General features: G+C 34.7%; 1 protein-coding gene across 2 annotated transcripts in view; it reads left to right on the top strand.

Annotated features, from left to right (window-relative positions):
* The window catches only part of LOC131432497 (b(0,+)-type amino acid transporter 1), a 166,223-nt gene that overhangs the window by 115,509 nt on the left and 23,594 nt on the right, over window positions 1-27,120 (top strand). For both annotated transcript variants that reach the window (XM_058598811.1, XM_058598810.1), the window contains exons 3-4: window positions 2,878-2,997; window positions 3,127-3,228. In XM_058598811.1, coding sequence (XP_058454794.1) covers window positions 2,878-2,997; window positions 3,127-3,228 — 222 coding nt within the window. The remainder of the gene's footprint in view (window positions 1-2,877; window positions 2,998-3,126; window positions 3,229-27,120) is intronic.

The raw sequence follows: 27,120 nt of genomic DNA, 5'->3' as shown, positions 1-27,120 counted from the left end.
ACAATGATACAAGTAATGATCTGTATTTGATTTGAATCAAAATGTTGTTCTACACAAAAGAAAAAAAAATGTTCCGAATGATTTTATTGTTGAAATAAACTAACTAATTATTAGTAGTACTAACATTCCTAAACACAAACAAAATTGTATGATTTTAACTGACAAAAGCGTTAGTTGAAATAACTAATCGTTTTAAGTTAATTTATTTCATCTAAAAAGTTTGTAAATTCAAAGCACTATATTTATTAACTTTAACTAAGTTCGTCAGAGTCAAGAGATTGACAGGCACGCACAAGAAAAATGTTTGTAATTTTTTTTTCAAAGTATTGATTGAAACAAACTAATTCGCATAGAAAAATTCATTATCCGGTTCCGGAACTAAAGAGTGAAGAGTATTCAAAAAATTGAAAAGGTTATGCTAGTTTATGCGCATATAAGCTATCTTGTTATTTTTCAAGATTCAAGAAGTTTTTTGAAGAATCCCTAAGTTATATTTAGGAAAACGAGAGTTATATGAGAAAGACATTTACACCACCAGGAGGATTGAAACAGGTTTTCTAACTTTGGTTCTACCCAAACTCCAACAATGGTACAATAGCTCAGAATCTAGAATAAAAATACGATGATTTTCTTCTTATTTTCCAGTAATTTTCAAAAATTTATGGAATATTTTTCTACTACAGTTCTGAACACTGATAGAGTATTCATTTGCAGGTTCATCCAGTTTTGCAAATTCTGCAACGTTGTACGCGAAGCTAGAAAATGACCTAATTTTGAGTACTGTTCAACCAAAATTGCGGGGTTTCGATCAGTAACCTAATTTTAAGCAACCTGATTCTAAGTTGTTTCCATAGTTTCATTCATTCAATTCTAGATTTACTGAATTTTAGCCTATTGAATGAAACTATCGCTGTTTTGTTCTTTATGTTTTCATAAAAACGGATACTGCGAATGACAGGATAGATTCAAAAAAAAAAATGGAAACTGAGCTGAGCTGAAGTAGATCGCCCGTAATTGCTTTTCGTGATTGACCGAATGAGTGGATATGTTTTGGTAAACAATATCATCTCAACAAAACCTGATTTTCGATACTCAGGAGAAATATAAGTAAGAATAATATAAAATATCTCCAAGAAACTATCTCACCAGTATCCCTTTTCTCCTGCTGTCAGCAACGCGAAATGAAACACGACCACTGAAAGAATGAAATAAAAACACTCGCGAATGGGTCCGCTGCAGACCAACCCTAGACCTTCATTTCGAATGACACGATCGACTTGTAAACTTCCACACATTTCATAGAAATCCGAAAACACCGACAATGACATGCAGACGGCGCTTCGATCGGTTAACAGGTTAACATCGTTGAATTTTGGGGCGGCAAATTCACAGTATTCGCCGCTTGAGCATCTTTAGTTTCGCGGATCAATATTATTCAATAAATAGCACTCTCACTACTAAACATATACTTGTCAAACCTGCACTATCACTCAAATTAACTATTTCAACCAAATTTTTAACTATACGTATCAAACAACACATTGAAATTATACTTCTTTGAGAGCACCACCAGTACACCGCATCGCACTCCCAGTGATGCCAACTCTCTCGCGAATGACAGGATAGATTCAAAACAAATCGAAACTAATTAAAAAGTTGTCAAATACCCCGATGAGATAGTCATAACAGAGTTATAACAACTGGAGTAATTTATTTCAGAAATATTTTGTAACAAATTTAAAAATATTTTGGCTTACCGTTAAAATTACAAAAATCATAACAAAAAAGACTCTAGCGAGAACAAAACCGTAACAGATTTTAACGTTTGTATCACAATTATTATTGAATTTGATATAACTACAGAAGTCCGAAAGCAGAAACTTATAACAATAGTTGTTATGAATTAGAAAGCAAATTTAACACAGAAAAACTGATCGGGTAATGGGTACTTCTTATTTTCCAGCCACCAGACGGCTACCAAAAATGATTTAGTGACGGTATCTTAGTTAGCCGAGCGTTTTCATCTTTTCACCTGAAAATGTCAAAAATTTCGATGTGGAAAAATCCTGTGTATGTCTGGCAGCGGTGAGACCGTCGATCACCAGAATGGCTGCCAGCCATATTTTACTCGCTGGCAGCATTCAGTCAGCCGTCTGGCAGCCATACGTATGCGGGTTCTTTACTTCGGCCAAATGAACCTTTTTCCAAAACTAAGCAACCCTGTCAAGTTTTTTCAAAATTATGTATACACAGGAAAATTCCAATTGTTAAAGACAACAAAACGATTAGTTACTTTTCAAAACCAAAATAGTTGTTTCAAACTAATTTAAAAAAAGTTTCAAATCTTCAATGAGTTTGTTTCAAATCGAATTACGTATATTTAAACCAGAATGCGATAATGTTAAACTAGAGTTTGATTGTTTCAAACGAATGTTGGATGTTAAGAAAAACATCGGTTGAATCAAACCAAAAATTGGAATTACCAGAATTTATGTAGGTTAACGGCTCCAGTATCCAGATCTGTTGTCTTTGTTCGATTGATTCAACTAGTGAGATGACTATTGGTACAATAACTCTATTTTGCCAATTTTTTTCTGCGTTTGTTATTGATGTAGAACTCTCATTCAACCAAGTTTTCATTTCATCTGTTCTTTCTAGTTTAAAAACTTACAACTGAATTTGATTCGTATTTACGATCCAACTTATACTAAAATGTAATCATATGCACCCAGACTTTTTTTTTTTTTTCTGAATCATTAAATTTATATTTAAACGTTGAACGTATTTTGAAAAACAAAACCAATACTAGATAAATTGCATCATTCTGACATACTGCTAATATTGAATTTCTATTTTTTCTAATTCTTCCCAATCTAGGGACCGGGGGGATGCGGGACTCGCTGGAGGGGACGGGCTCAACGCAGAACGACCTTATTCACCTCAAGAGACGGGTGGGACTCTTCAGTGGGGTGGCTTTAATTGTCGGAACGATGATCGGTAAGTGGCATTATCAATAAGATATCAGACACCTTCGGTGTTGCATCGGAGGCTCCGCGCCCACTAGAGTGCCTAAACCTATTATTTTGATTACTTTTGATGAGCATTTTTCTCATTTTTTTTTCACAGGGTCTGGAATATTTGTATCGCCATCTGGTTTACTAGTGAGAACTGGTTCCATTGGTGTGAGCTTTATTATATGGATGGCCTGTGGGTTGCTCTCATTGTTAGGTAAGTTTTTTTTGGTTTTTAGAAAAAAAATTATCCCTATATGACGCCTACTTTATTTGGAGTTACAACTGACGTGTTGTGGTTGTATGATTATGCAAAGTTAAATGGCATCATAGCAATCGATGAGTTGTACTGTTTAGAATTCACAGTCTACACACAAAAATTGATTGACCTAAAAATGAAAGCAACTAATATTTTATAGGTTTAAATTTCATTCTTTTAATTTCGCATACCTATTAACGGTTCTGTTTAAGCCAAATTCTTTCCATACAAGACTGCAGAACCATTTCCAATCGGTTCTACATTTTAGTGCCTTTGGTATCATTTATTGTTCATAATAACTTTTCATGAAGGGCATGGTAATTGGTTTTGTATTACTAAACATGATATGCAAATCTTCGTCTCCTAAAATATCCATATTTATATCTGGTCATTTGCTTCCAAACTCGTTCCAATTTTTGTATTTACATACATTCTGTGGATTTACAAAACAAGTCCAATGGCAGAATTCTGCAAATGGACAATTCTGCGATATTTTTAAAAGATGCCGCCTTGCAGCCAGACTACTTTCGACTGCCAGAACTTGTCACAAGCGGGTACAAGCAAATAATAGTTTCTCTTTGTTTCCTTCATGCTCTTTGGACATTTGAGTTGCGATTACTCAAATTCATAAACTGGAACAATATGTCAAAATTTAAGTACGGTTTTGAGCACACTGAAAATCGAGTTTTTTAGAAGAAATCGTTCATTGTCGAGCCGATGACTCGAGCTCTTCTATGATTGTAAAAAAAGGTAGCAAATATTGCCAAAGTTGCCATGACAACACTTTGGGCAATCTTACATTTACTCAAATATTGAGGTTGTTACATAAAAAATGTGGAGATGCACTTTAGATGATAATGGGTAGGTTTTGACCTGAAAATAGGCAACGTTTGGTAAGAGTGTAAAATTTAGTCAAGTAATGCACTGATAAAAATCGACACGTTGGGCTGAACTGTTTTACACTAAATTTCGCCGCATATGGGCAGCTTTACACGTGACAATATTATTGTCAATACAAGGAGTATTGACAATACTATTGATCGTGTAGGAGAAACTTCATCGGATTGACGAAAATATTGTCAAAAAATCAAAACTGCTCATCAATCCTACAATACTTTCTCTCCAGAGAGGAAACAATTAAATATGTACAATGACCTTTTCTCTCAATGTTATAATATTCAGTTGCAATAACTAAAGCTCCAAACACTTAATTTTTTCGGAAAAAGCGGACTCAAGTTACCAAGACATTTGGATTGACGGTATTGACAATTCGTTGGATTGACAATAATATTGTCACGTGTAAGGGCCGCTTATGACACGACACTTAAAATGCAAGTGTAAATCTTATTAAAATGGAGTCATATTAAAACCTATAGATATGACATTTGAATTCCATAAATCAAACAGCAGATATATTCCAAATGTTTTACTCTTATGATTTAATTGGCTTGTCACTTGAAACTCAATTGTCAGAAAAAATACATTTGAACTGATGAAAATTCTTAGATTTAGGCCTAAGTATCATGAAAAATATATTTTCTTATTGAATACATGCTGATTTGTTGTTGGAATGTCATCAATGAAAAATTAGGCTGCAAATAACACGTTAAATATGATTTATTCCATAGAAATATTCTATACAGGTTAGTTATGTTTTTGAAGACTGACAAAAATCCTTCCCGTACAGTATGATGTTGTTTGACGATCCACAATTCCATTGCCTAAAAACACAAACACATTGTATTAGTTCTTAAAAATAAAAATGAAACAGCAAGCAAGTTTACCAAGATCACACTCGCATATGTCATATGACGACACACTTTATATTTATGCGTTAAACTTTTGAAAAACAAATGGAGCGTGCTTGATTGTTTAGTGCGACTAGAAACATGAAATTCATGTAGAGAAACATTTTCGAGGAAAGTGTTGATTTTCAGCAGTGTATATTAGAGTAAGCATTGACCCACATCCCGCATACGCATGGCTGCCAGATGGCTGACTAAACGCTGCCAGCTGGAAAAATATGGCTGGCAGACATTCTGGTGACCGACTGCCTCACCGCTGCCAGATATACAACTCAAACGATACAACCGTATCGACCAGGAATTTTCCACTTTGAAATCTTTGACATTTTCAGTGAAGGTGAGAAGATGAAAACGCTCGACTAACTTAGATACAGGCGACTTTGTTTTGTCAAATTGGATTTGACAACCGTCACTGAATCAATTTTGGTAGCCGTCTGGTGGCCATGGCTGCCCAGATAGCCGAAACGCTATGCGGGCATTATCGAAATGACGGAATGAGCAATGAATTCTTACTCGACTGCATGATTTCTCAGTGCTCGATCGGTTCAGTGCTAGAATTTTCGCCTGAGTTGGACGCTCGATGAACCCAATTAACAGTGATATTATAAATGTCATTAAATATTCGCTCATTTTATGAATGTGTTAGTGTAAAAGTCAGGCGACTTACGCCATTTCACTACACTCAAGCTAGAGGAACGGATGATGCTTAATAAGTTTGTGCTGGAATTCTAAGAAGAACTGGTTATTAACTAGTTCTGTATATCCGAAAAACTTGAAGATTTAAATTTATATATTTAGTTTTATGTTTTCATTTAAAAATAAACTGAAAATCAACAACAAAACGTGAAAACCCGAGAAGAATAAGAAGAAAACGATATGACAATTCAGTCCGCATCTTCTCACTCAATTCTGACAGATTTCCGAATCAACCGCTTGTAGGCGAAATTCATTCGGAATCGGTTGTTGCGATGGAGTTGGAATTTATTCGGAATTCATTATGATTTCCACATGGAATTCCGAATGAAAATTTCTCACCGATTTGGAATTCATTCGGATATGATAATGTGGGTTTGAGTGAAAAAAAATTTTTTGCAGTTCAGTGCGTTTTCATTTTCGGAATATTCTTATCGAATTTAAGAATGCAAGAAAACGTCGTTTTTCATTACCGTTTCTAGATCCGGTTTTTGATACCGTGATTCATCAACCGTAAATGTTTTCAATAAAAATTTTGTGGTTTCAATTATGCTAAGTCAGAAGTCCAACATAAGGATATCGAAAATCGTTCAATTTTGACTCCAATCCGGTCAAAAGGAAACGGGTTTGAATCACTTGATTGCGCTTCCTATTTAAAAGAAAAAATAATGACTATGTATATAAACATTAACGAAGAAGAATTTCTTTATTCTGAGTACAAAGAATTCAAAACTTAAATTAAACTCACTCAAATTTTGAAAAAAAAATTTTTTTTCTTAGTTTGACATTAAAAATACTCAAATTTTGACAGCTTCGTTCCTTCACTCAAAAATTAATAGATAAATGGTAACTCAAGTTTAGAGTACGTACACTTTTTATGAATTTGAGTGGTGTGTCACTCTATTTTGAGTTATGTTCAATGAAGGCGTTTCTCTTCTATTGAAAATTTACCAAGCCATTTCCACGTTTATCAATGATACACGAAACATAAGACTTTTGTTCAGTATTGGAAAATATATGAAAAGATAGAACATAATTCACAATAGTCAGAAGAGAGAGAGAGAGAGAGAGAGAGAGAGAGAGAGAGAGAGAGAAAGACAAATAATAAACGAAGAGAAACTGTCACTTGTTTACAAGACCATTTGAAGAACTAAATTTTCGATTATATTTGGTACAGCCTATGAAAAGCAAGTAATTGTGGTCATTTTCCCCAGAATTGAGGTATTTTTACTCAAAGTTGTGTAATTCGTCACTAAACCGTATTGAGCAATTTAACGACTCTATTGTGCACACTGATACAATTTATACGTTTGTTGCGGGGTCAATCTTACACTGAGGAAAAAGCATTCTAGAATTCCATACACTGCTGAAAATGCAGTTAGATTTTCGTAAGTAATGAACCGAGCAATGTTATAGATTGGATTTCCTCAACCGTTCTCTAGGCATTGTATTGTTTTTCATTGAGTATATGTTTTCAATAATGACCACGACGCGACTCGAGAAAAATCACTGAGTATTTGCAACCCACTCGCACTAGTATTAACCACACAATCACTGAGAATAGCCACACCAACACATTCACGCGTGAATTGGATAATGGCAATTCTCGGTTGATTTTTCATTAGGGCGTATAAGCAAGTGACAGTTTCTCTTCAATCACTTTCTCTTTCGATTATTGTGATGTGATTAAAAATATTTTCTTTGATTGCACTGCTCTGTTTGAAAGTTGAAAGTTTTCGGTATCATTTTATTCAAAGAGTTGAGTGATAAACGTGGAAGCCGCTTGGTAATTAATAGAAGAGAAAGTAAACAAAGAGAAACTGTCACTTGCTTATACGCCCTTTTGAAAAATTATCCGAGAATTCTCGTCGTATTTCACAGTGCTCACATGAAATTTAATATAAAAATTAATTCAATTCATCCATTATTACCAAACTTATAAAATCTACAAAGTGTTGGATGATTTACCGGACCAAATATGACGGGAGATTTGTTTATAGGTTGGGTATTGTTTGAAGTGCGAAATGTAAATATTGACAACAATAGATTTTGTTGCCAATTAATTGGCGAAGAAAATGAAAAGCGAGAACAATTTAAATTATTATTATAAAAGTTTTGTTTAACCCCGGTTTTAACCATTATGGTCTTTTTCCGGCTGGTGAGAGTGAAATACAACGCTTTTGTAATCCAATAATAGACAAAATCATTACAGATTTTTTTTGCTGGGAAAAAACTCTTCCCGTCCGGCGAGGCTTTCGGGATTATTCGTTTGTCGCGCATTCGTCTATTGATTTGTCGTCACTGTTGCTGCTTTCGTTATTGTTATCTGTTGAATTGGTGGCCTCTTCTTCATCAATTGAGACTTGTAGTTCACTAGTCATACTAACAATGTGGATTGGCTTTTTACCGTACTGATCGGTGACCAGTTGATTCTAGTATGTGAACAGCGATTTGAATTAGAGGCTCTGGCTTTTAAAAAACACATAAGAAAGAACTGACCTTTCCAAACGCATACGAATACCGTTCCCTCTCAATGGAAAGAATCTCGTCGTACTGCGCCATTTTGTGTTTGAATGAAGCTATCTCTAAATCCCGAGGGGAAGGTCATGCACACGAGCATCAATGGCATTTTTTTCAACATTGACAAGAGTGTAATATTTGACATTGTTATGCCCAACGCAGTGGACTTTGTTATTTTCCAGCGCAAAATTGGCTACCTCCGATTCGTTTTCTTTTTATAAAACGTATGTAAACTGCATTGTCTGACTTGTTCAACTGCAGTTCATGTACCGTTTTCCATGTCTAGGCGCATTTTTTCCTTCAAAAAAATTTCAATTTCGCTCACTGAAAGTCGAATACTGCTCTTTCCGAAGTCGATTTGTAAGACGCAGACGCAGACATTTCGTTTTCTTAAAAAATCTCATGGCAATCTTCGTCGAACCACTCATATTATTGGTGTTGATTGGAGCTGTGGAAGAGGTCTCGCTGAAATAGTAATGAGATGAATGGAACAGGAAGATAGCTTAGGGCAAATTCAGGAATGTTCTAGTTCTAGATGCATAATTTATGTCAATTTTAAAATTTAAATCTAGAAATTATAACAAAATAAACTGGCAGCCCCAGCAGTGTTTTATCTGTGTTTCAAATATAGAAAAAATAGAACGGCAATGTATACCAGTTTTAAATTTGACAGTAGAACTGGTCGAATAAATAAAACTAAAACGGATTGCTGGGGAAACGTTTGTTTCAGTTTTATTTACATTATAGACCACCCATATGAATCTTGCAGCTGCTGAATTTGCTCTTACAATCGGAACAACATATACAAATATGCGGAAACAGGCAAGATTCTAAAACACGGTAGAATGCATTGGGCAGGACATGTAGCATGATAGTCAACAGAATGACTTAATGGTTAGTAAAACAAATCTGGAAAGGATTACTCACTCACTAGATGTATAGAGGCGGTATCTCATTGTGACTGAATAATGGTGACTCAAGACATGTGATGTTCCGAAGACAAGATTTGTACTATTTACGTGAATAATATATCAAAAAGTAAAAATATTGCCGTACATTTTTGGCATTCATTTGGGAGGGAATTAATGCAACAATGTTATAAAATGTATATAGTATGAGTATCTATAATTATTCGTGATCAAAAATCAAAATGATGTTTGCATGGCCTTGCAGTCGACAAAATGTACCTGAATCATTATTGAAATCTAGGTTTCGTTGCTATTAAAATAATTCTATTTCAATCATGCTATTTAGTCAAACTTATGAAACAGAGAAATCCAACGTGCAACGATCAATATGGAAATGGTAATCCTATTTACCCAATCTGAAACCACGTCGAAATGTTGTACAGAGATTTTGCTTTTCAATAGACAAACCACGTGTTTGTCTCGAGAAATTTATTACCTCTTCAGTCTATATCCGAGTAGACGCCAGTGCATTTAATTACCGACTTCATAAATTTGTAAACCATTTACCGCTGACATTTCCTACTAGGATGCAGCTGCAAAGTATTTTAATGTTCGGAATAAAAGCAGGACGAAATGCAAACCAAATGATGAATAGCGCAACGAATTACATCGCCAATCGTATCAAACGGTTGAAGAACAAGATCTAAAAACGCCCATGCAAATGATTCATAATATTCCGCCTTAATGCAGGCTCCAAGAGAACTTACACAAATGATGGTTTGCGATAATCTGCAAGGAAACTTGAGTTTGTAATTTTCCACCCACCGCATGACCATAAAACAGCAAAAACGGACTAGCTTTTAGTGTCTAGATAAATTCGCTACTGCTCGAACCATAACTCTTTCCACCTCGTTTGTATCATCAAACCAAAGGCAAGCCAAAAACAAAACCGTTAGCCAAGATCGCTCAACAATTGGATATATTTAGAACCCCGAATCATCATTATCATCATCATCATCATCATCAACATCGTCTTGGGTACATGCCTCTGGGAAAACACAGAGCTTGCATGTAGTAACTGATTGCCACCCGGTCACGAGAAATGCAAGTAAAAGTCATAAAAAAGTGTAGACAAAATTTCTATAAGAATAACTTAGTTGCAAGTGACTGTGATACTGTGGTCTCAGTCTCGATCATTCAAAGAGAAAAAATGTGCTTAGGAAAAGAGGACAGATTTATCTAGAAATATAGACAAGAAGCTAAAATCGTCATCAAGCCACACCCAGCGGATGTTGACTATGATTATATATTGTTTCTTTCACTTACCGAAGGATAAAATATTGGGTTCAATCTAGATAATTTCGAATAGGGGAGACCGGGGCAGAACCGGACACTTTTTGGAAATTGAAAAAAAAAACATCCATTAACGTTTGCATTTACCAAAATTGACAAATATTGGCAAATATTTTTCATGGGCTTACCTTTACCCGCATTGGCGAAACTACCCATACAGCATCAATCGTAGTAACCCATGAGTCAGCAGACAAATCTTTACAGCTATATCACTTATCAGTCAAACTCTAACCGTGATGGCAAAATCAGTATAACAACTCCGTTCAGAAGTGTGTGCTTTTCATCAAATGAAAGCCCGGTTTTGGACGGCCGAAGACCCTGAGCGACGAGAAGTTCCAAAAAAAGCTGAAGAGGAAGATAAAGGGAAAAGTGGCTGCATCGCTGCGTGCGCTTGGTCGGGAGGTCGATGCCACCGGCCAAATAATATATACTGAAACTGACTTTAGAGTCTTTACTAACAATGTCCAACTAACTGCCTTTAAAATAATTAATCAAAAGCAGAGCCAATTTTACTCTCGCTTACAATTTTCATTCTTAATTTTTCTATTCCACCATTTCGTGTCGATTTCCGGTGGTGGTGAGCTCATTTCGTCAGCGTCCCTTGTCGCCATGTTTTTCAAGTAGCGAAGTGTTTATATGACCAACTAGGGATCTTTTTAATGGTAGCAACTGAGGCCCACTAGGAAGTTGATAGGATTTATTATCATTATCCAGACAAGAACCACCCTAAATGCCGTGTGGAATTCGGGAATTCGGCGGGAAAAACAACTTTACTGAGAATAGATCCCCTTGATTCCTGCTTTCATGTCGTTAAAACCGACCATTTCAAGCGTTTCCTATCAGATTTTTTCAACGGGCCCCAATGACAAAAAAAAGGTTCTTAATAACAATTTTTTTTCAGCATTTCACATCTGGTTACTCTAATTTACTAAATTATCTCTCCATTAAACAAACAGTTTTCCTCAAAAAAATGTTCTATGTATCACGACAAGATGGTTCTTCTGGGAAAGGTTTATTTTGTATTTGTTTGACGCGAATACGTCTTACTATGGGCAAAGACATCATATGAACAAGATATCCAGCTCTCACATTTCCCGAACAAATCATTGGCAACATCCTTTTATGCGAGCATGGTGCCCTCAGGTGAGTCCGCATTGAATCTCTTGCATATAGGTAGAGGAGAGAAATGTCAAACTCGTGCGCGCCAAAATAGCAACACTGCGCACCCATACAATTGACATGATTTGTTGAATGTGATGCCGTGCGATGGCGTTGCTGAACTGAAGATTGATTTCGCTCCAAGCTGACAGCTACGGGGCACCTTTTCAAAATTCGCCCTGTTGAAGAATGGGTAGAACTTTATCGTGTGTATCTCTTGTAGCAACGGAATAACATTATGCTTTCTCCATACTACCAGAAATGTGATTACCAGTTTATGAATAAATTTTCAACACCGTGAAATAACCATAAATAGCACGAAAATTAAAGGTCGCAAATCGATCAGATCTTCTGCGTGGTATAAATCTTCAATCGCTTTTATTCCCTGTTCGGATGTCGTGACAAGCAACCGCCTTCTCAATCAGCAGCAGCAATAACAGATTATCCATAAACGCATTCAACTTCTGAATAATGGATCTCGATTCGGCAACTAAACCTGAATTTTGAATTTAATTTCAGATTCAGAATCTAGTTGTAAGAATTAAATTCCAGAACTTAGTTTCAGAATAAAGGTTCAGATTTTAAAACTACGACTCTGTAACTGATTCCTAATTTTAGGTTCTGCAACTAGATTTTTGGAACTGGTTTCTTAACTAGATTTTGGAACTGAATTTAGTTCCTTAATTTGTGTTCGGAAATTGAATCCAGAATTCTGATTCAGGAAATCCAAATTTTACTTCTGGATTCTGGAACTGAACTTTAGATCTGAGCTCCGAACCTGAACTTGAAAATTGGCTTGAAGTTCTTAAATTCTGTTTCATAATTTACTACTGGTAGCTGGATTTAATTCCAGGTTTTATTTTCATATATGCTGGAGCTAAATTCGGAACTTAACTTAATTCGGAACTATATTTTTGAACTGAATTTAATTCCTCAATTCAGGCTCGGAATTCAAGTTCAGATTTTTTTTTTCTAAAATTAAATTTGGAACCTGGATTCGGAAAATGAGTTCAGTAGTCCTTGAATTCAATTTCAGTTCCTAAATCTCGGTCTAGAATTTAGGCTCTGGTGTAGATATGTAAATGATAACATAAAGTACACATCAACTGGAAACATCGGAAAAATTCCACAAAAATCGGTACATTTTAAAACCATTCAAATATTCACTAAGAACTGTGTGAAGTTAAGTTAAGAAGTTATGTAATTCGACAAAAAAGAATTGTTTGTTTTTTACTCTTCATGTTATTTCATTCTGCAGTAGTATATATTTGTCGTCAAAAAGTCAAAATGTAGTTCAGATGTACCTTTAAAATTCTTAATGCGAAACAGTAATAGCTGCAAAATATTCGTTTCCACGTCCTCAAGTTTTGTCTGTGACATTAACTACCCTTCTTTTTCTTCTTCTATGTTGTTGCTTGTCTTTCAAGATCATAAATGGACAACTATCGCTAAAATCCGTTGATATTACAATTTTGAGAATCGAAATAACATAGATCAATATATTGAACAAATACTATGATAATATTTGTTTGTTGGATCATCTAACTCGTGATAACCGACAGGAGAGGTTCACACTCCAAAATTAAAGTAAACAAATTAATGTTTTATCGGTAGCCGGCTGCCCAGATCAACCAATATAATCAATTGTAAATAGTGAAAATAATATACAATTAAGACTCGCGTGAAGTCTTTTGACCTTTATTTGGTATTTTAAAAAGGTTTGATATCTATGGGATATATGCCACTATAATGAATCAAATATTTTGTCTAAATCCTATTCATTCGTTTATACAAAAGTAATGAATTTCATTGAAGTTTTTATTCGTTCCGCGATAGCGTTAAAAATTTTCCTTTAGTTTCTACGAATATGAACTGTGAATCAATACTTTCTGGGACTCCAGTATTATTTACTAAAAAAAACAATACGATTTTCTTAATTTTACTGTACATAAATTGGAAAAGGCGAGAAAATTCTAATTTAGACAAAAACATGTATTGCCCTTCTCATAAAGTTAGGCTATGTAATCACTCAGGAAATCGACTCGATGTGCACTCGATTGTCTCAAAGACCACTCAACAAACTGTAATAGACGTAGCTACGAATAAAAGTTTTTATATTCCCATAATCTGCAATTAAATTTTGTCCAGATCAGATTCCTGGTCCCAGAGTAACTGAGTAAAATGAGCAATGGAATTTTTAAGAAGTGCACACGAATCTCTCATTCTCAGAGACCGCTTGACTAATTTTTTAAACTTAGGGGAGGACACTGTATGAAACGATAGAAAAAATGAGCCATTGTAGAGAAACAGAAGAAGGCTGAAAATATTTTTTTTGTGGATATGTTTGTTTGAGGATAAGAAAAACAGTTTTTATAAATCAAAAATGTTTAAAATTTCGAAGATATCAAACATCTCCCGCTAGAAGCTTGTTTTAAAAAAGTCGACTTCACATTCACACGATTTTGCCCGAAGTTATGCTTGGATAAAACCAAATAATATATCAAATTAATCAGGAGACTTGTCTCAAGTTCGTGAACCTGAGATACTTTGTGAAGGATTAATATTTAACTACATATGTTTTCTTGTCGTTTACGCACTTCTCTGTTCAACAAATTAAATACAGATTCGTGTCAATTGGTGCGCGTAATTTAAAGAAATATATTTCCGAAAAAGTTCGAAGTACGATTTTGAAACATTACAATTATATTCTCTGATGATATATCCATGAATTAAACCAATTGTGAAACAAATCGATTTTTCATAGAGGTCCTCCCCCTTAAGGACTGAAGCACAGACTAACAGACATGACAGTATGTGTAAATTCTTATAAAAATAATTTTTCGTGATGCACTAGTTCCACCTATATTGTACTGCGCGAACTATTTACTATCTGTACACCCCTTGTGATATGTACAAGTTTTTTTACTAGTTGGTTTCCCCTCGTTTGTCAACACCGATCAGCTGCTTGCAGGGATGCCTGATTTCATCAAAATATTTGAAAATGAATCGTCACAATAAATTTTTGGATTACGTTGATAATATATTTAACTTTTTCGCTATGTTGGAAGGTAACCATTTATTTGACTCAACGTTGTTCATCTAGACTATTTTTTATTGTGTTGGAAGTTTCACCCGAAATTAAGTGGCGGCAGACCAGAAGCAAGTAAATATTGGTTCGATTTTGTATTGCGTTGGAGGATGAGAAGTAGGCACAATTATGTATATAGTTTTGGCAATATGTATTAAATCTGTACCCTGCATGAAATTCGCATGGAGGTATACAACTCAATACATTACAGGTAATTCTGTATGAATGGCAACTCTGTTGGTAAATGAAAAAAAAACACAGTCTAGATGACAGACAGGATGTTTTTGATAGGGTAACGTGGCGCCATCATGACATATGTGAGTACTGTCCCAAATAAAGGAATATTCAAAATGACCGTTAAAATGATTGAAGAATCTAATTTGAGTGTCCTGTCTGTTAGTCTGTGACTGAAGCCAGTGTGTTTTAGGGTGTTTTAGAGGGGTATTTTCACGCTTTAAATCTGATTTTCTCAGGAACGGTGACGAATATCAAAAAACCCTACTGATAATCTATTAGAAAATTAGTTTAGAATATTCTGTGAAAATTTCAGAATGATTCATTGACTTTAGCGGTCGGGAAAGTCTTTTTTCTGAAGGAAGAATTGCATAGCTGAAAATAGCACTATCTCGCCTTTTAAGGCATGGATCAAAAATCTATCCTGACAATGTCTAGATAATTTAATTTAGATGCGATTAGTGCATAAAAACATATATGTTGTCGCGATAAAAATGAAGTGAATGTTAATTTTGTGAGGATAAGTCGGTTTCTAAGCACGCGCCAGTTTCCTGGTAACGAAACGAAAAATGAAGGAAAAATAAAATGAAGGGCTCAGAAAGGCTTCCAAACAAGCGGTAGCTTCATTGGATTTTGTGTGATGTAGTTAAACTTGTTACCGAAAATATCAAAACTTTCTTGGCCACCCGGCCCATCGAGAGTCATTTTGCACATATGCGAGAGAGCATGGAGAGAAATGTGATACGCAGAGCGAGCCACGTGGTTATACGCGACCTACTGGCCTCAACCCTTAAATACAAATGTCCCATAGCCTGTTATGAAATTTCGTCCGGCCCCGACTTCCAGTTCTGTATTAACGGGATGAAACGTGCTCTTTTATCTCAGGAATCGCTGGACCGATTATCGTTAGTTTAGATTTATTTAAAAAGCCTCATAGTCTCATATATCCGAATCTAACTCCCGGTTCCGGAGTAAGGAGGTGAAATGTGCAAAAAAATTGAAACAGTGCACTTGATTTTGTTTTACGCCACTGAACCGACTTTAGCAAATTACTGTGAAATTTCATCGTTTCAAACCACAGTGAAACCGATTCGCACAAACTTAGGCTCAAATGAAAGATCTTATGGCCTTCGGTTCCGGTATTATAGGGTGAAGAGTGTTGAAATTTCAAGCATTAATTTAGAATGACGATTCAAAATACGTAAATAATCGTTCAAACTGATCCAATATATTGGTAATATTAGCGATCGGCCATACAAATTTACTTGGCTTTTTCGATACTGGAAAAAGTGATCAGAAATCTGAAATGGAACTTGTAACCATTTCTCATATTAGCGTTTATGAGAAAGGCATCATTATATCATTAGGTAGATGAAAACAGTACACTCGGGTGACGTAGCAGAATAGCGAGGATAGACATGTGACGCGATGTGTGCTTGTTTTCTGTTGACTGTGTTTCCATAGAGATACGACTATAATTGAATGCTTTGGTAAAGCGAAGCATGCTTGGTTCTTCTAGTCAGTTGGGTTTTCCCTTCATGTGTTTTCATATGCAGGGTAGTTTAATTGGTAAAACAATTTCCTCAATTAGGAACTAGCTACGTGTTCGAGTCATGTCTCTGCGGTAACATTTTCACGGTTTTCATTACATGGTTGCATAAATATATCATTTTCCAATCTATTTTCCCCGTTAGACACAAACCAAATTCAATGAAAAAAGTAATTTTGGCTCTTATAGAAGCTAACGATCGATCGCAATGAGCTTTTTGATATTCTCTTTCTTTTAAATAAGCTGAATCTATAACAGAATTATTGACTGTAAACGTCGAATGACGCAAGTATTAAAGAGAACCTTTGCATTCGGCTAGCGTGAGTATTGCTTTGATTTGTATCATTATTATTATTATCACAAAGAATTGTTTCTATTATTTAATTGTGAGTTGGAATAAGATTGTGTTGGATTTTGATTGTCATATTGTATCTATCGTTTCAAATTCTCGAAGCGATGAAATGAAATCTTGTACAATTTATATTCATTCAATCAACTGACTCGTCATTTAAAGCTACAAGTATGCTTGTAAGTTGAAGCTCAAACTATTTTGAATGGATGATTCCGGGAAAATGTTCTCCAAAGTTTAGGCGCTTCGAAGTTTTGATGTTATTTTCTCTGATTTCTATCTGTTGATTGAAGCAATTGAAAAACGTTTTTGCATAGAGTGGTTCCCTTATCAATGAAAAAATCTAATCTTCTCTACGGTCTCCAATCTCCAAATCACATCGTTGCTCTGTTTGATATTTAAAGTAGTACAAATAAACCATCTTGATGAAGAATTCACTCAGCTCAATGCAACAAAATTACAAGGGTATTGACATTTTCCTTAAATTTGTTCATTTGACATAGGTCATTCCGTTTGGTTGATTGTGTTCAAGCGAAAAAAAAGGTCCCGTTTTCACGAAATGAAAGGCGTGACATGAGTTTTGATTAATCACGTATTGACATTTCCTGTTTGAAAAGCATATTCTAACCAATATAATTCACTTATATTGAGCAATTCTTCTCATCGCGAAACCGAATTTTAGGTATCGATTTGTGTTGCTGACTAATCGAACTTCAATTTAACAATTCGACAATTTGTTTAAAGCAGAAAATAATTGTTCGGAAAGTTAAAATTATGTTTGCTGCATTTTTTTCAAAAATCATCCTGCAGATTCTTCTATTACGGATGTTCATGCGAGAAGAAGCTTACCGTCATAAGAAATTTTTGTTTCGGTTCTTTATGCACAGTTCTCGATCTATGTTCCTTGATTATTAAAAAAATAAATTAATAATTGCCTGTAATGAACTGGATCCATATTAAACAAAATCATTTATATCACATGTTTTCATTTAATGAAATTTCTCGACGAAATTATAAAAAAATTATAAAGCCGATGTCTTCTGTTCATCGCGAAGTAGTTCGAAGCATTATATTTTTTTGTGTTTCTATGTGAGACGCTTACGGCTGTATTGAACGAGACACAGAAGAGAACTGTGAATTTTAATACCTTATTTGAATTGTAATTTGATATAATTTTGATGTATATTTTCAATTCGGCTGAGATAAAGTAACGCATTTTCATTTTCTGGATCTTGTTCATGATTCGATTTATTCATTGTTTAGTTATTAAACATTTGGAGAATTATTTGTTTGTAGGGTATGCCATATACCTTTACACTATGCACATTTTCCTGGGCATAATGTCCATGTCCATGTGATGAAATCAACCATATGAAGCAAATAAAAGTTGGTACATCTTTTGAAATTGACGAATCTCGATTCGAAGAATATTAGCTCCGAAATCTCAAGCGGGTGGATTGCATGTTACATTGGAACTTTTTTTTCTCTTGAACTTTCTGCACTTTATACACTCTACATGATTACTTACACTGCCTTTGCCTTCGTAATGCTGATGATCTTGCCATTCATTTTCATCCGACGTGGAATACGTGATAAATTTTTGCGGCTACTTATTGCTGTATGCTTCTTAGAAACAGCTGGTGTCACTTTTTTCCATCTTTTCTTTATCTGTATCGTTGCTGGATTAGTTTTTACGGATTTTACATCGCAAATAATCCTTCCCACCATTTCTTGGTAGGTTTTTTGTTACATTAAAAGCAGATGGCCGTTTCAGCTTACGCTTCGCTTCTGATTTCCTCAAACTGCTGTTTTTATCTTGAAGTTGTTTTTCAACCTCATACAAATTGTAGCAGTGCCTAATGTAAAACTGATTAGAGAAATAGAGCTTAATAAAATTGCGAAAATTGTACTTGTACTAGTTATTATAATCCACATAGTGACCCTTGAACCAAAGCAGAGAGAAAAATCTTAGATCTGGCAGCGTTTGGCATCGATACTACAACGAGCAAGAAGGAAAATGCAAACAAGCCATTTGGAACCGCTTTGACTGTTCAATTGTTATCACAACAATGTCTCCGTTGATCTGTGGATCACTAAATTTGTATTCAGTAACAAATTCACTATCTGTCAACACCCACCTTGAAGAGTAATTTCGAAGGATTTGGTGCTGACTGAGAGTAAGTCGAAACGACAAAGAAAACTTTTATTTTTGTTTAATGCTAAAAGTTCACCTCTATTAGTCATAATTCCTCTGCAATTGCCATATAATTGCTTATAAAATTCGAAATCGGTTAGCATGTTAAATCTGCCTTCGAAGAAAAATTATTTTGTTATACCTAGAGATGTCGTAATATTGATCGATTAATCGAGTAATCGATTAATAACCCAGATAATCGAGTAATATTTAATCGAATAGCTTAAAACTAATATTCGATTATTCAGCTAATCGAATAATTAAAAAATCCCATAGTAATATTCGAATGAATAATCGAGTAATCGATTAATAACCCAGATAATCGAATAAATTTCAATCGATTAGTTTCAAAATTATACTCGATTATTGAATAATCGAGTAATTCGAAATTTCCGACATCCCTAGTTATACCATATTCGATAGCTTGAGCTGATGACAATTTTCCTGAAATTTCCGTCCTTCAACTGCCATTTTGACGGAGCTGGAATGGTTCTATTGATATTTTTAGTACCCGTTTTTGAAAAAAAGGTCAGGTAAGTTTACAACTTTTTTGAAGATGTATTTCTTGCACTCAAAACTACTTCACATTCAAATGTTCGGGGTTTGAGCGGTTAGTGGGATGAAACTAAACCGTTTCTGAAAAAAGTTCCCTTAAATTTACTTATGAGAAGTTTTGACTATTTTGTTATAATACTAACGTAAAAGTGACAGACAGATACTACACGCTTAGAAAAAGTTACTCAAAGTTTGAGTACTAGTTACTCATTTTCAAATGATACATGGAAACGTCAAAAATTGAGTAGTTATCATCAATGATATTGAGTAACTCCTACTCTAAATTTGAGTTTAACGCAAGAACTCGTTTTTTTTTTGTTACTATTCGCAAGATCAGTCTAAAAGTTGTATTAACCATTTGTAGCAACAGGTTGTATTTTTTGTTAGTGAGATCGCGTTTTTCGAGGGTGAGTCGTTCAACACAAACGGTGTTGTGTCTGCAAAAACCGGAATGATAAACTCCGTGCTGTGCTTTAGACTGGAAACGAATATGCTCAAATGTCATTTATGAGGAATAAGTGTCTGATTGGTGCCTGAGCATAACTAACATGTATGTTAATTTGCGATTGAAACACTACTCCTAGCGACCACCACTTGATATAGTATTGAGTTCAATTACTTAATATTTTAATACAATACAATCAGAAAAGGAGTTTTTTTTCGCAAATTTGGCATATGTGAAATAAAATTTCACTGTTTTGTATTACTCAGTAAATGAGTAGATTTTACCCAAACATCGTTTCCAGTGGAAGAACTCAAATTTGAGTAACTTCGGAGTTACTCTAAATTAGAGTTGTTCCACTTTTTCTGTAGATGAGTGAGATCTTACTCATTTTTGAGTAACTATTTTTAAGCGTGTAGTATTTCGAATGCTATTTGCACTTATCATCAGTGTATCGGTTTTGAAGTCTGTTTGAAGAAAATTTTCTGTACTGTTCCTTTTATAGTTAATTACGTTTATATTATAACGAAATAGTCAAACTTTTCATAGTGGAATTTTGGGGAACTTTTTTTCAAAAATAGTTTACTTCAAATTGTTGAAACATGTTTTCCCACACATTCGATTTCACTCTGGAATTTTAAAGATAAACTAGCTGACCCGTCGAATTTCGTCTCATCCAAAAATTAATTGCTCGAATTTATGGTTTTTGGATAGCAGAATTGTCAACCTATGAACCTATGTGGTTAACGTTTTTCTCCGTTATTTTTCTAATTTCCTCACCTACTATCAACGTAATTCGGCACACATTCGCTTTAGCCCAAAAAAGAAATATCACAAAAATTAGTGTGAAATTCTTCTGTTAAGCAAATATTGAACAAATTCACAGATTTCTATTCTGAACAGTCCGTTTTAAGGAACAGGTACTCATACGTGAATGTTTACCCGACAGAACAACAAACTTTGAAGTAGTTTCTTATACACACAAAATTTCTATTTTTGTGTTCGGTAATAATTTTTGTGGCAACGATCTGTAAAACATTATTTTTACTGAAAGATGCGTAAAATTTATTCAACTTACGGTCATCTATCTACGGAACTACTGAATATCGGAAAATCCTATGTAAAAGTTAAGTTTTACCAATATTTGAAAAATTAATAAAAAATAATGAAGAATTTCAGTAGTCATCACTAAAATATTTAGCAGAAATACAGATCTGTCAAATAACATCATTTTCGGACGTAAATATGTGAAAATTTCTAGATTTGTAGAGAAAAAATAGTGGTGCAAATTGATTGCTGTGCACAAAATAGATAATTTATTTATTTATTTATTTTATACAACTGTTTCATTTCCGCACTCTAAAAGTATGATGGGTGATCCTACTTCTACATGCATTGAGCATCCGAAAGACATTTGATCATTTTATTTGTATAAATTATTTTTGGAGAGCAAATGTAATTCAATTCATCACACGCAAATAAATTAATTAATCGGATGGAAATATGTTTTGAAAACAAAATTGCTCCTTCCTTTCACAGATCTACAAAACTAAATTAACCAAAAACAGTAATACTTTACGGGACAAGACGTTTACATAGGATTTAGGATTGTTTTGTAAATTTCGCCGAACGTCGGTATTGAATGATGAAGAAGTCAGTAGAATTATGACAGATCGAAGTTCAATGGAACTCTTCCGATCATTTAGCAAATAAACCTTACTGAACGGATTACCGAATGTGTTCAGCTGTTTGAAAGTCAGTAAAACTGTGCCGACATCCGTAGAAAAAATAATTCGGTGTGTACAGTTTTTAAGCAGCGAGAAAGTTTTCTCAGAATCTGTTCTGTACGTTCAAGTTATCAAAAAGTACCATGCGTACTTTAAAGCTCTAATAAAGTTCGATATTTTCAGGTACTGCGGAACTTTTGATTGCTTGGAGACGACGCTTAAATTTTAATTTGATACTGATCTTACCAGTTCGATCAATCTTCACAGAATATGCAATATGAAATGACAGGTTCAATATTCATTATGGTAATCAACTTGAACATTGATATCTGATAGTCACTTACTGTGTGCGCACAGTCTGATCTAAATCATTGGAAAGAAAAAAGGCAAGGAAAATCTCTTAGTTTGACCTTAGCGCTACACCTACAGCACAATCTTTTCATTGATTCGTTAAAAAAATTTCTGATTTGTTAATCTTGCCCCCGCGATGATCAATACTATTCATCTGACTCCATTGAACACCCAATTCATCAACTGGTAAATGATATCAGAGCTTTTTCTCCTGCCTACAGCGGTTTTCTAGAACATATGACATAGCATTCCGTCATTAAGTCATTTGGCAAGCAATAATTTTGATACCCAATTAAGCACGTGATTCGACGTAATGACGAATCAATCACATCGATCAAGTATGCATGTGAAATCTTCACACAAAAACAACTCGTAGCGCGCCATACGATTTTTTCAACGATCTAGTATTCTTTTCTTCGACGGCCAAACACTCATTGGAACTCGTTGTGCGCTAAACACCTATCGATGATCTAGTAAGCATAGGCGACTTTTTCAACGGAAAATTCCATTGTCCATACAAAACAAATTTATAGAATTTTTCCATTCTTCTGGCAAGTTTTTCCAATTTTTTTGATGTGCGAACCCGGTGGAGGTAAAAACTGCTCAAAGAAAAAAAGAATCATGTTAATACGTCCATTCGTTCTCAAGTGATGCGATTACAAAAATGTAGAAAAGTTCAATATTTCAGTTTTCATAAAAAAAATTGACAATCACAAATACGTCTCCATTACAGTTATATTAGAAGGAAACGCGAGGTGCATAACTGCTAGAATTAAGAACCATGCGTTTCCTTCTAATAGAGCTTCAATGGAAACGCATGGTTGATTGTTATTTTTAAAATTTGACAAAACATTCTTTAAATGTTTTTTTATGACAAAACACAAAACAAAAATATGAGTGTTAGACCCCACGTGCTCCTCAGAAAAATAAATGGTTCTCTTTCGATTTTATAGACAATACATTTTAAACGCGTTTTTCTCGAAAGCAGGATTTGAAAGTCCGTACAGAGCCGTAGCAATTCAGTTTTTCGTGGGGGGGCAAATTTTTTAGATTAAATTTAACGTATATTAAAAAAAAGCTGCATTACATGCGTATCAAACAATCTAGATAGCAATTTGAGGCACCATATGCCTGCATATTGTACGCGACGAACGTCACTCACTGACAGCGTTTTCAAGTAAACCCTCTAAGATCACTCTGAGAGTGGTTTCGGATTCATTTCTGAGCAGGTTTCAGCAGCCATGAAAATGACAGATCGTTTCATAAAAAACGATGCCATTCTCACAGCTATCGATACAGCAAATGAGATGGATTTGGAAAAGCTGCAGCCTTTGACCGAGTTAGGCATCAAATTGCCAAATGAAATTGAGCTAAAAATTGCCAAAGAATACATTGATAAAATTCGTGCAAAAAATGAGAAATTGAACAATTTGAAGAGGCCGATAGATAAAAAAATTAAGACTGTAATACTGACAGAGCTGTATAAGGTGTGCCAAGGAATGGAAAACGTATACAACCTTTTTGCAACCATTGAAACTTTTCCGTCCGGAACGGCAGTATGCGAATCATCATTTTCGGCATTGACACGGATCATGCGGCCTCAACGTATTAGCATGTCCACTGATAGATTAAACAATTTATCGTTTCTGGCATTCGAGCACAAGCGACTGGATTTTTTAGACGTGGACACAGAAAAATACGTGGTGAGGCGGAAACCGCGTGGTGGGGCAAAGCCCCCCCTTGCCCCCTAGGTTGCTACGGCTCTGAGTCCGTATTCATCGTCATTCGAAAACACTTCACCTTTTCTTTTTCAAATTTTGCACATACTTTCTACATGTAAAATACCAGACCCCAGCGTTTTTCTTTTCGTTTTTTCTTACTTTAGGAAGGTTTTTTACAGGTACAAAAAAAATCAAAAGCATTAAAAATTAAAAAAAAATCAAACAACAACGTTAGAAAAACATCTACTGTAACTATGCTGCTTTGATTTATTGACTTCTGATTAGACTGCGCTAAGATACTCTTCTACCGGCTTATTTCTCAACATGTTCCCACGGAAAAAAATTTTGAAATATGAACAAATATGAACAAAACGTAGAATGATCTGCACTTTTTCTTCTTCTTGTACACTTCTGGGTGACGTCACCTCACTTGAGATGACACCGATTTATGTCACAGCAACTTAGACTATTTTGCCAATGGACTTTTTTTCACTGGACTACAAGTGAAAACCTCGCTGCGTGACAACGTAGAGGCGCCAAACTACGTATGGAAATCCTTTCTTTCTCGCGAAATACTCTTATTTTCCGAAATCTGCAGATTTACAGACAAATCTGCAAATCTGAGATCTGGCATCTCTGCTGATGATATTCCGAAAGCGGCTGTCGCTCTGACTGACATTTTAAGCGCCACTGTGACGGCCGATGAGGCGCCGCGTAGAGTCTTGTCAATTGATGAGTGTCCCATTCAGAGATGCCATTTATACAGATTTATCTGTATTATACAGATTTTTACATGCGCATACAGATTTAATACAGAGTACAGATTTCTTACAGATTTCTTAAATTTAATACAGATTTATACAGATTTCACCAAAAGTATCAAGGAAAAAATTGAACTATCTATTAGTATTTGATTGCAATGACGAGATAAACGTTTAGGAATCAACGTACAAATCACTTTTTAAAATATATATTTTTTGTGCAGATATTTAATGAAGAACACTGAAATCCATTTATATTAAAATTTGTAACTAAATTGAACTTAAAAGTTAGACAAGTCTTGGCATCATGAAACATTATTGCCAGACTGATAGTTGTATTACCTGACTTGACGTTGCATACTGGGGTTTGGAAATCCATCTCTACTTATGAAGTGAACATTTTCAAATTAGACAAGTATATGGCAACATAATTCAATTGTTGTTGATAGGAAAAAACTACAAAATTTCGTCGATGAATATAATATAAGATATGAAATTTAATCTACCACTCTATAACCATAATCTATTGGAATAACACCTTTTAACATAATTGTATTGTAGAAATTTAATTTTATTAGCGAATACAGTTAAATACAGATATTTTATACGAATCAATACAGATTTTCTATAAAAATATCTGGCATCTCTGGTCCCATTATTGTTATATTTGTTAACAAAATTTTATAAAATGGCTGAGACGGATGAAACGTTGTTGTGGATCAAAATCATTCAAATAAAATTGATGAGTCATTTATAAAAAAAACCTGAAAACAGCTTAGAAATAAATATCACGAGTAAACATTTATAGGAAAACATTGTTGACAAATTTAAAAACATTGTGACGTAACCAACAAAACACACTTTTTTTCCCTTCGCTCAATTTTCTCGGAGATCACTGAACGGGTTTCAACGAACTTAGGCTCGCTTGAATGCTACTTTTAAGTTATTGATCAAGTTTTGAAGATCAAATGACAAACGCTTTTGGAGATATAATGGTAAAACAACGTAACCGATATACCCACCCATCTGACACCGGTATGTGAGCACCAGCCATTTGAAAGTATACCGATTACGTCGAGCCCCTCGCGTTTCGAGCCCCAAACATTGCGATGTTTTGATATTCATCGCAACTCTCAAATTGTGAAAATTGTCTCCACTTGATGTCCCAAAACACTGTCTGCTGTATTTTAGGTAAACCGACCAGTTATTGTGAGAGAGTCTACCCAAAATTTACTAATTTTCATGCACTAAACAAGGTAAACGCGTAAAACAAAAGTATTACTGTTTGTTTGTTTACGTTGCAATCAGTTGATTTTGAAGTTCCGATTTTGATCTCATCAAGATGGCGTCGTGACAGAGGGCCGGATATACCGCACTTTTTTCTGTGGTCTCAATGGCTTAATGAATTCCGCTAAGATTAGGCTTATTCTACAGTTATGCTAAATTTTCTCGGAATGCCAAAACCGATTTCGAAAACCGTAGATGCTTTTGACACACTATTGTTAGGTTATTTGATAGGTTTCCAATGCTATTTACGAACACCTTTTTTTTCGAATATACAGCCGTATAAGTGACGTAACCGACAAGTTGCACTTTTTCTATCCGCAATCTATTTTGGATGTTGCCGAATAAGCGATTTGAGCATTGAAGTACGCTATTATGAACTGTTCAATTTGTCAATAAACAGCTCATTGAAAAACATGTTTTAATGAGACTATTTGAATGGCACGAGAGAATCATTATCAGAAGAGGTTTGAGCAGTGCTAATGTCTCTATTTACAGTATAAAAATCCAGAGAAACAAAACCATTTCTTTGATATACGAATTTTCTCATAACAGTCACTCAACGGACATTATGCCCCACCTTCGATTCAACAATATGCTTCCAGTTTAAATATTGTTTTAAAGATTTATGATGGTTATTAAACCGAAATGTATCGTTGAGAGGATAAAAAATGTTGGTTTTCAATTGTGATTAATTGATTATGCAATTGATTTCTGATGCAAAAAATATCTTCTTTATCTGCTTTTCTTCTATATCGACATTTCAAGGGGCATTATTGTTGTGTGGGCATAACACTGATTTGTTGTGAGGCATATTATACGGTTTCTGGGGCATTATGTCTATGGCAAGCGAAAAAACTGAGAATGTGGTCGTTTTGGAAAATGTGATTGTATCAATCAATTCTCATCACTTCTACTAAAATCATTGAAAATTATGTTCCTCAGGCGTATTACAAACAAATACCTACATTCTCGAAGAAAATATACGTTCGCATTCTTTATCCGTAGTTTTGCCAGTTGTATTTTCACTCGGAAGTGTGCAATCCATTTGTCAGAAGCTGTTTTATGGTCACAACAACGTTTAATAATAAAATTCGATGAAACACCCTGTTTTGTTGTCTAAAAAAATCACGTGGTTTCGCCACGCATCCTCACAAA

The sequence above is a fragment of the Malaya genurostris genome, chromosome 2, assembly GCF_030247185.1.
Source record: "Malaya genurostris strain Urasoe2022 chromosome 2, Malgen_1.1, whole genome shotgun sequence".
NCBI classification, from domain to species: Eukaryota; Metazoa; Arthropoda; class Insecta; order Diptera; family Culicidae; genus Malaya; species Malaya genurostris.
Note: the sequence above shows the minus strand (reverse complement) of the source record. Positions and strands in the feature narration are given on the sequence as shown.